The 11,669-nt window shown below is 31.6% G+C and overlaps 1 protein-coding gene across 1 annotated transcript in view; it reads left to right on the plus strand.

Annotated features, from left to right (window-relative positions):
- The first annotated feature begins 1,083 nt into the window (after positions 1-1,083).
- Positions 1,084-11,669, plus strand: part of LOC116779340 (E3 ubiquitin-protein ligase MIB1-like) — a 124,879-nt gene continuing 114,293 nt past the window's right edge. Inside the window, exons 1-9 of the mRNA XM_032673582.2 lie at positions 1,084-1,302; positions 1,420-1,615; positions 1,866-2,062; positions 2,213-2,380; positions 2,616-2,723; positions 4,448-4,633; positions 5,949-6,101; positions 11,046-11,190; positions 11,427-11,608. Of these exons, the coding sequence (XP_032529473.1) occupies positions 1,192-1,302; positions 1,420-1,615; positions 1,866-2,062; positions 2,213-2,380; positions 2,616-2,723; positions 4,448-4,633; positions 5,949-6,101; positions 11,046-11,190; positions 11,427-11,608 (1,446 nt within the window). The 5' untranslated portion in view covers positions 1,084-1,191. The remainder of the gene's footprint in view (positions 1,303-1,419; positions 1,616-1,865; positions 2,063-2,212; positions 2,381-2,615; positions 2,724-4,447; positions 4,634-5,948; positions 6,102-11,045; positions 11,191-11,426; positions 11,609-11,669) is intronic.

An 11,669-nucleotide genomic window follows, 5' to 3' on the forward strand; every position in this document is an offset into this window, starting at 1 on the left:
GACGATGAAAGGTGCAAAATCATGGCAATTTGGAAAGGGATTTAAACTCATGTATTATGGAAAGGAAAACACTAAAAATGGAGTAGGAGTTATATTAGACCACTATCTCAGCTAAAATGTAGTAGATATATAAAGGATCAGTGATCGAGTGATGGCCGTTAAGCTCGCCCTAGAAAATCAACCATGTCTTAATATTATTTCTGTTTACGGTTAGGTTAACTGCCCGGAAGCAGACAAACGGGAATTTTGGGAAGACCTTCATGTTCACCAAATGACAATACCCAAAACCGAACACACACTTATACTTATACTTAACGGGCACGTAGGTGTAGGTATGGGTGGTTTCGAGGGGCGGCATGGTGGCTATGGATTCGGAAAATTAAATAGGGATGGAGAAACAATTTTAGCATCACATGATTTGGCAGTAGTAAACTCTTTTTTCAAAAAGAAGGATGTACATTTAATGACATATAAAAGTCTAAAACATAAAACTCTAAAATACAAGTAGACTACATACTAGCTGATAAGCGAAACCTAAGACAGATCAAAATTGTCAAAAGTTATGACCTGAAATGCGGTTTTGACATATTATTCACAATCCCCTTCGGCTGCTTCGATAATCAAAACATTCTGAAACTGCAGTTACTATAATAAATATTAAACTTCAAATACGTCCGACATTAACGATTTTAATGAAATGGAAATTAAACATTTTTAGAATAAAGCCATTTCAAATTATGAAACTAAATAACAAAAATTTGATTGTTGTTTCTATAAAGTACTTTAATATTTCAAAATCAATATAGCATAAAATACCTTTACAATATTATAAATATTCAAAAAGAAATATTTTTGGAATTTCAATTATAATATTTTAGATGTAATTCTATTTGCTTTAATTTTTTAGATGTGAATTTTAAGAAGATGGAATTAAAGTTTTGATTATTTCTTGAATTGTAAGTTGATTCGGAAATAAATCACAACGTTCTCTTATCTTCTTTACCCGTCGAAAGCTTGGAATGAACCGTATTTTTAACCTTCAATGTCAATTTCAAGAATGACACCTTTCATCTGTCATAGTAATAGGCACTATATGGGAACTGTCTAACTCTCCAATATTTTTATTTATTTCGAAAACGCTAGAAGTTAATGACAATAATTTTTTTTGTATTTTAAACAATAAGGGTATGGATGGAGCCCAACGCACAGGGCTCATCGTCTTCTTCAAGAGTCACTAGATTTATGATGGAAGGTGTTGGAGCGCGAGTAATAAGGGGACCTGATTGGAAATGGGGCAAGCAGGTAGTTTAGATTACTATTGTTTTCTTTTAAGACACCTTAGTAACTTTCACGCTATGGAGTTTTTAGTTATATTTTTTGTTATGAAATAATATATTTTGAGGATTAAAAAAATTGCAGGATGGGGGAGAGGGTCACGTCGGTACTGTTAGGAATTTTGTATCACCTGAAGAAGTTGTTGTAGTATGGGACAATGGCACAGCTGCAAACTATAGATGCTTAGGAGCATATGACTTGCGTATTCTAGATAGTGCCCCTACAGGTGTGAAACATGAGGGGACTATGTGTGACACTTGTCGTCAGCAACCTATAGCTGGTAACTAAAATATTTACATTAGTAAACTTATACAATATATTCTTACCATACAACTTTTGTGCCTCAATAACAATTATTAAAATGCTTTTTAACTTTTAACTTTGAATCTTATGACTTATATATGACTTATTACTTGTATATAAAAAAAAAAATACAAACACCAGAACTTAAATCTATTATTTCACAATGATACAAAGTCAAATTTCAAATCATTTATTTGAATAAAGAGATGAACACATTTGTTTTTCAGGAATTCGTTGGAAATGTGCTGAGTGTATAAATTATGATCTATGCTCTGTGTGTTATCATGGGGATAAGCATCACCTGAGACACAAGTTCTACAGAATCAGTGCACCAGGAGCTCAGAGATGTTTGATGGAACCAAGAAGGAAGAGTAAGAAACAGGCTGTTAGAGGAATATTCCCTGGTGCTAGGGTTGTAAGAGGGGTAAGTCATTTGATATCACATTACATTTTCATTTCTTCCTTGTATATTAATTGTTGGTTAATATTATTTTGATTGTTTATTGAGTACATATTAAACATAAATAATGTATTAGAATATTTTTTTTAAACACGGAATTATATATCATTAAAGGTTGATTGGCAATGGGAGGATCAAGATGGGGGGAATGGTAGAAGAGGGAAAGTAAATGAGATTCAGGACTGGTCTGCGGCCAGTCCACGTTCAGCAGCCTATGTTGTTTGGGATAATGGAGCCAAAAATCTTTATAGAGTCGGCTTTGAAGGCATCGCTGATCTGAAGGTACTCATTAAATTTCTTTCATTTATTTTGGATTTCTCAGAAATTAATATAATAATCACTGGTGTCATACAAATATGGCTATTATACAATTGTTTGATATAAGATAGTTCAATAAAAAAAACAATATCTTAATTTAATTTAAATTAGAAGACATTCAGTTTCAAAGCATCCTGTTATTTTATGATTAAAATACATACTTATACAGCATATTCACATATTAATTATAAATTTTCAGGTTCTGAATGATGCCAAAGGTCAGAATGTTTACAAGGAACACTTGCCGCTTTTGGGGGAATCAGGACCAGGACGCACCGGGCCTCATGGATTCCAAGTTGGAGATCAAGTTAGTTGAATAAATGTTTAACTGTCACAGTATATATACTCCATGACTGATATAGGAATTATTGGACAGATTTTTTGATGTACACTATTTTTGTCTACAAGTCTATTTACTACATATTTAAGTATTGGTATTAGTGCTCTACTAATTAAGTGACACTTATATATATTTATACTAAAAAAATATATATTTTTTATATGTTGCTTGAATAGTGAATGACAGTCATTCCACCTGTTAATAGGTTAAAGTGAAGCAGTAGGTATAGAATGGACTAAACACTGGTTGAATGTTGCTCAGTCTGTTGCGACATACGAAGATATAACTCAAATAAATATCTATTTCATATTAAAAGTAGTGATAAAAATATCTTTTAGTTGTACTTAGGAATATATTATATAAAAAAATGGTATGAATAGTATCATTAAAGCAAAGATATATGTTTATTAATCGAATTTGTTTTTCAATAGCTTGTTATACAGATATGGGTGTAATATAATTACTATAACAACATATATTATATCTGTTAAGAGCATAAATATATATATTTTTTGTAAATGTTTTGCTATAATTCGCTAAAGCGTAGAAAATATGCTTTGGAGTATATTTTCACCTCATGTTATACCAGTGGCGTGCACACCTTAGATGCAAATAAGCACTGCTTACCCTACGGCCTACCCATACAACAACTAAACCTGTATTGTTTAATTCTTACTTACATACTTTAATCATACATTACGAAATAGTTTACAGACTTTTAAAATGTCATTTGTTCAAGATTTTGTAAAATTGATAGAAGTGCCATCCTTGTTAAAACTAACATTTTCGATCGGCCGTTGCTAGCGTCTAGCGCCGCTTCCCAGCCAGAGCGGCCGCATGCACAACTACTCGGTGCATATATTTCATACAAAACATCTCAAGGACGATCTACAAATCTCGTGTTGTATGAAGGAATCATTTGTATGTGTGTGTGCAAAAACTATGCAAGTGTTAGTGTACAGTGTGGCACTGCTTTCTTAACCCTATTCGTTTAAAACGTTATAGAAACTGTCAAAATGAACAATTCAATTTGTTTGTATACTGTTTCAATATTTTTTTCGCCATATTGTTATTATTAGCTTTTTAAGTGTCAGTGAATAAGTTTTAAGTAGCTAATGAGTGAATTTATTAACGAATTATGGAAAATTATACTTAGTTCTGATCGGGTTGCTGTAACTTTATGCGCGAACATTATCAATGTTTAAATGAAACTAATATTTTCAAATGTCTACGCTTATTCTATTATTTTTAAAAACTACATACTCCCGACGTTTCGATTTTTTTGCAGTAACCGTAGTCACGCCGTACATCTCGTCTGCCCGTTAAGAGTAATAAAATACGCTTATCAATCCGAAAATATTAGTTTCATTTGAATGAATACTCGCGAAGGTCTTGGATCTCATTATAGTCAATGTTTGAGAGGAGGGAATTATGTTTTTTTTTTCGAACATATTCTGCTTACTATACCCCAAATCTCTGTGCACGCCCCTGTGTTATACATATTCATGTACAAATAAAAAAGGGCCAGTCAGACTTACTTAGACGTCTTTTCACTAATATATATATATATATATATACAAATATATTTTCAAATGTGCTTGAATAGTGATTGACTGCCATTTTACCTGTCTATAACATTTTCATCTTAAAAAAAATATGTAGCAGAAATGTATGATTGGGTTTAATTGTAGGTAAACATAGATCTGGACCTGGAGATAGTTCAGTCTCTGCAGCACGGCCACGGCGGCTGGACTGACGGCATGTTCGAGTGTCTCAGCAGTACTGGCACCGTCATCGGTATAGACGAGGATCACGATATACTGGTCGGATACCGCAGTGGGATACGATGGACCTTCAACCCGGCCGTTCTGACGAAGGTAACTTGATATATAGATCAGGATGACAATCTACCCCCATAAAAAATATGTAGTTGTTTTGTTCTTTATGTATGACGAATTTCTATAAATCATATGAGGTCATTGGTAAGCTTCTCGTTATACAAATTTTCTTTGTCCTTACTTTTTTTCCTCAAAGAGATGAAAGTTGTGGACGGGATTAAACGGTTAAGATATGTTCTATAAATTGGACATTATTTTGTATGTATTGAAATCAAAAAATCCGCGCCATCTCAATCTGGAAGCTGAGAAAACTAAAAAGATATTTTTATCCATACAAATAATCGATTATAGAGTTACATTAAGAAAGCCTCGGGCTATATAAAGATCTGGGAGTCGTTTTATGAACTTTGAACACACTCGAATGAGATGCAGAGGATTACATTACCGTATTTTTTTTGAGCAGGAATCAATTGAACACTGAATAACTACTTTATTATAGATTTTGCGTATATCGTCACGATTTTCGAGTTAAAAAAAAAATTTGCAACTTAGCAACATTGACAATCGCTGATAATCTTTTTATTTGGGCTCAATATTTCGAAAGTAATGTTTTCAGTTTTCGTCACGTTTGAAACAACGACCACACACGTGGTGCGTCCGTGGATAATACGAATGCAAATATTAAATATTAATGTGTAATTTTAGACGCCTTGTTAAGGAGTCATTCACAAGTCACAAACCGAAACATCTATCTCGATTATAATCAATTACAATGCTCCTTATATATAAATCGTTTAAAATATTTGCCACTTAATAAACATTAAAAAAAAAAACGCGTCAACAAATCAGCTGTTTCCAAGCTATTGTGACGTAACCTCACTTTTACTAAATGTCATAACACTAAGTAATTCATATTAATATATCCGCTTAGAGAATAACACTTCAAACGATACTTGTTTCATGTCTTTACATATAAGCCTATGAATGTATGAAATCGTTTCGGTATCCTTGTAAAATATTTATGATATACTTAAAATATACTTACTTACTGTATGTACTTATATTTTTTTAATCAAAGTACGAAAAGAGTGCGAGCGCTATTTGTCCTCGGATTTATTTTAATGATGACTCTATCTTTTTTTATTATTGTTAATTCTCATATATATATATATATAAAATTTCTTTATTTCTTTATTTGTCCAGTTAGGACTTGATGTGGTATATAGAATTACGTTACACATAACTTTAATAAACAGCAGGTTTTTTAACCGTTGCTACAGTTTTTAGCGTCTCGTTGGCAAAGACTTATAGTAATGGAAAATTATAAATGTGCATACATTTGTCCTCTAACCAGGTGTGTAGCGGCGGTATGAGCGCGTCGACCTCGGCGGAGGGTAGTTCTGGAGGCGGGTTCGCTGTTGGTGATCTGGTTCAGGTGTGCGCTGATCAACAGAGAGTGAAAGCGATGCAGAGGGGTCATGGAGAGTGGGCGGAGGCTATGGCGCCGGTTAGTGTTCTTATTACTTTTATATACATGATAAAAAGATATACTATAATGAGATCTAAGACTTCAGCGAGTATTCATTAAAATTGAAACTAATATTATCGGTTTGTTACGCGTACTCCCGACCTTTCTGTTACCTTGCAGCAAACGTGATCACGGGCAGACGAGATGATAGTGAAATACTACAGTTTGTAGATATCAGAGATAGTTACCTGAAATTTATTTTAAATTGTATTTGCGTTATTAGCGCTGCGGATCAAATAAAAGGACATGTTTTTGAAATCGAATGTATTGTATCTACATATGTTACAATTAATTGGATAACTTGATAATAGTTTTTTTTGTCAAATTTGTTACAACGTTAGTTTTTCAATCGTAGTTGCAGAAATAAACCAAACAGTTAAAAGCACAGTATAAAGCGTAATTTTTTTTTCAAGTGATAAAATTATACAACCGTTGTGATTATGAACATTTTTGAGTGATGAATAAATAAATTGATTTTTTAAATGATGTGAAAATATAAGACATTTTCACTTCACTTTCATATAAGAAACATAAAAAAAATGGAGACGGTTACGTTGTTGGTAATTAATTAGCATCGTCTACAAAGATACGTTTACGAGACGTTACGAGACGTTACAGGCAATGTTTCAGATTAAAGAATAGAATTAGAAATTATTCAAAGACATTTGTAACCTTGTAGCACAAATCAATATAAGCCATAATCACTGCTATTTAATAACATAATATTTCGTTACACTGGCTCTCTTTACATATTTTAGGAAAAAAAAAACATCGATTTTAGGGCTTAGACAAATTAAATATCGCCAATAAGTATTATATTATATGTCTTCGGTTATTAATTATGGTCACAATCTGAAACGTTATACCTCTAGATATTGCTTTAGAAAAATAAAAACTCTATTTAGTAAAAAAAAAATATCGAGTAACTGCATCAGTCTAATAATACATTCCAGTACATCAGATCTGTACGACAATAAATGCAATTAATATGCATTAGTCCTATAACATCATCATCATCAGCCTATCGGAAGCCCACTGCTGAGCAAAGGCCTCTTCTCGCATGGAGAAGGTTAGAGCATTAATCACCACGCTCGCTCAAGACGGGTTGGCGATTTCAGTCTTATAAAGACCAGGTTTCCTCGCGATGTTTTCCTTCACCGTCGTATAACAAGTCCAAGTATTTTAATGTAGTGTAACGACGAATGCAAATCTGCGACAATGAATCAGATTGAGCTGAATACGATTGAGATTGAGATTGAGCTATCATTTGGGATATTGTATATGATTAAATTTTTTATACGACACAATCTAATAATCTATAATCTAATATTTTCTGATTATTCTGACATCAGATTAGACGGCTTGTAATTATTTTAATTTGGGCTATTGCTACATAATAAGAATATTTAGCTTACGTATAATTATTAACTTAAGCTATTTATTATAAAGTAAAATTAGGGACTTGGTTAAACAATAATATTTAGGGTTGATTGAGAACCGTGTTTGCGTTAATTTTAGTCACCTACTGCGGTGTGTAAGCCGAGACACGAGATGATGCGAATGAATTACCTATCAGTTATTTTGTCCCACTCGAGATATTTTGGCATAAATGAATCTCCGGATAACCAAGTTACAATCTGTCAACTTAGTCTTAATATACATTTTTTTTTGTTTGATTAGAAATATGTAGACATTTACATGTATTAAAAAAGATATTATCTGTTATCGACTTCATGAGAGATGAGAAGATATAGTTAAGACAAGTTTTTAAACTAAAAATGTAAAAATATTGCCATTTTATTATTTAAGAATAATTAAATTTAAAGGTATCCATGAAAACAACGTATCATTTTGTGCAGAAATTGGTAAACGGTTTTATGAATAAAATAAATATGAAAAATACAATATAGGGAAAAGGAATGAAAAATAATAACATGGTATTTTACAAATACTATATAAAAATTATTTCAAGTAATATATATATTTTTTTTAAATATCAAAAGAGAAATAAAAAAAGAATTTCACATTTTTGAACTGTACTTAAATTTAAATGAAACTAGTATTATTCGGATTTACTACGCGGATTTTATTATTTAAAAACTACATAATCCCATAAGGGATTTAAATGAATACTCGCGAAAATCTTAGATCTCATTATGTACTTAAATTTATTTGTGTTTTCCAAACTATACTAACGTGACGTACATTTATATAAGATTTGTTTTTGCCGTGCTATTTTCGGACCCATCTTAGGATAAATATATCTTGTGCGTTAGTAACATACTGGACAAAAGTGTATAGTGTATAGTGTATATTTATTAATCTTTAATATAAATTATTTCTAGAGAATTATAGTATACAAAAAAAAACTAAATTATTATAAAAAGACTAACAAAACACCAAAAATTCACTTTTTTCATTTTTAATAATTTATTTCTCAAAATTATATATATCATTAATTATTTATCTCTTTCTCTTAATCTCTGATCGCTATAGCTTGAACAATATTTTTTGCTAGCCAATCTTTAGCTAACACAAACAAACTGGATGGTTGGCCCGTATGAAAAACGTGGTATGCTCAAATCTAAGGAAGAAACCGTAGGAATTAGAGGTCTTATAAGTGAACACCAAAAAAATTGTCCAAAATTATTCACAAAAAAGACGAAGACTTGGTTTAAGTTAGCTCTTTCTCCGAGATAACTTATCAAGTGATAATAATTGGTCATTTATCAGGTGGGATAAAAATTATTAATTACTAACTTAAAATATTGGGTGGTGATAGAAGTGTGAAAATGTAAGGTGGTGAAAATGTAAGCATTTTTTATGCCTCATTATAAAAAAATAAAACAAAAATGAATTGTTCCAAAAATAAAACATAGATGTTAGGGTCGACAACCCTTACCACTTAAGAATATAAAAAATAAAAAGTAGTCGACTCTCAGACCTACTGATTATGCATTTAAAAGTTCATCAGTTTAAAAATCGGTCAAACCATTTCGAAGGAGTAGGGTAAGTAACATCGTGACAAGAGAATTGCATCTATAAGATTTACATTCAGTATATTTAATTTACAATAACAATAACAGGGCATGCTCTTGTCGTTATTGTTGGTAAAATAAAAAAATGGGTTAAAAGTTTCATGATAATAAAGATTTTCAATGAGTTTTGACGGTAACTAATTATATTTTGAACTTATAATGAAAATAGTGTTCGTAGACGTAAAAAATTAATCAAAAGTCGAATTCAGTGCTCGATATTTTAATTGCCAAAATAGATGACGCAATTTTCTGAAAACCGCAGGGTCGTATCCTGACTGTCGATAAATTTTATATTCTACGTTATTCATTTATATTTTTATATAAAAATTTGCTTTAATTATGAATAATTAATGAATGTAAGTAATACATATTCCTCTTGGTGCAACATTTGACAAATTTATGTTTGTTTTTTATTGTTTACCATTTTTTTGCACAAACACTACAAGAAGGGATTACAGCCCTTTTATAAGCCGGTGGCTACACTGTTATTTTTTCTCTCAGGTTTTATTTCTCTGTCACTTTTTTACGAGGGAAGTGTTTTTTTGTTAAACAGTTTATCAAGCTATTAAAGGAATAATGTAAAGTTTATGGCACCATAAAATAAAGATACGATCTGTATCTATTTCACAACTTAAGACTTACGAATAAATTGTGTTTGTGGTTCGTTGTTTAGCTTACAGTCATTGGTGGTAGGAATGCGAGACTATATTTTATCTGCGTTTCTCCTTGCATGTTTGTATTTTATGCAAATCCGATGAAAATTGAAAGAAAAGCGCACAGGCTTTCATATTAACCATTAAGATAATATGAGGAACCGTAGAACTCGTTTTTACTTTATTGGTTGTACTTTTATTATTTTATATGAAAAAGGCATAATATCTAAGGGATGTTTTATGTATATTTTGTATAATATTCAAAAAACTTTGCTGACAGTGACTGTTCTCTGGTTAAATTAAAATGATTTCTGAATTTCCACTGAAGAAGAATAACTGAAGTGTAAATTGTGACAATTATAATATTTTAAAAATATGTATTCTTAAATAGTCAGCTGATTTACTTTTCCATGACAGTGTAGGTTTTATTGCACTTGTAAATTAACAATCCATCATCACTTTGTTATAATAATGTTATTAGAACATAAAATGTAAATTTTCCATTTAAATGTTTAAAAAATATTGATCAACGTATTGCATTCAATTTCTTTAATAACTGGAAAGTATTAAAAAAAGAGGTTTCATGTTTGCATTTCATTATTTTATAGGAGTTTTAATAAAAACCTAAAAAAAAGAACACGTCTATATTCTTTTACTTAAGTTTTGATTCACCGAAGCGAGTTTTTTTTTTAATACTAATTGGCGTGGATTTAGAAGTAAAGCAGACGTGCTTTTTATTCACTTATTAAATATTTTTATGTTCCTTTAATAGAAAACCTTTCAATTTGAATATTATGTCTAGAAACAGCTACCTCTTAGCCACAAATGAATTGCCTCCATTAAGCTTTTTGAATAGTTTTTAACAAAATCAATACACCCATTTCAGTTTGTTGTTTAAGAGAAATCTTTTTTTGTTTAAATTAAAAAATTTGTGTTTATTTGTTAATTGGTCTTGCATTCCATTAAAAACGTAGTTTGTTTTACCGAACACTAACCAGATAACCGAAAACTGTAGATATTCCAAATTAATTAGCAAATTTTTTGCTGGTAAAATTTTTAAATAATGTGTTCTATCACAAATGCTACCAAACACAAACAGCATGGCCAGCGTCGGGTATAAAATAAATCCCATTTTAATAAACGTAATGCGTAATTCGTATGGTGAACGGGTATAAAGAAAAAGCTATAATCTGGCTCTCAAACCATTATTCATATCCATATTTTCATTCTAGACACTTGGCAAAATTGGTCGCGTGCAGCAGATTTATCACGATAACGATCTGAAAGTCGAAGTTTGCAACACTTCGTGGACGTACAATCCTAACGCGGTGACCAAAGTGGCGTCTTTCGATGGCAGCATTCCAGGAAATTCATCAGGTATATTGGATTTCTTGACATATCAATGGACGTTAGGAACTTTCTTACAAAGTCGCCGGCATTGTAAGTGATTTATTCCTTAATATATGAGATTTAGGTTTGACGAGTATTGTTGTTCGAATAATAAATGGACCTTCCCAAATCAGATTATCTCATATACAGCTATACGATGTTTTATTGTTTACTTAAGATATTAACTTCTTTATTTATTACTATGAGTGATATATGGTCTGCAGGTGATAGACTTTCTGTGCTGTTAAAGAAACTGTTCGAACCCCACGTGACTGGTAATGCTAACGAAGAGTTGGTCAAGGCAGCCACTAATGGTGATGCTGCAAGATGTGCGGAGATACTAGCAAGAACTGATGGGGGACAGGCTGATGTGAACGGAGTTTATGGCGGTCACACGGCTTTATTGGTACGTATATGGCTGTTTGTGGCATGTCGCTCTACAGGTGTTTGTTTTATTGAGGTTACCA

Source organism: Danaus plexippus, chromosome 2, assembly GCF_018135715.1.
Source record: "Danaus plexippus chromosome 2, MEX_DaPlex, whole genome shotgun sequence".
In the NCBI taxonomy this organism is placed as follows: Eukaryota; Metazoa; Arthropoda; class Insecta; order Lepidoptera; family Nymphalidae; genus Danaus; species Danaus plexippus.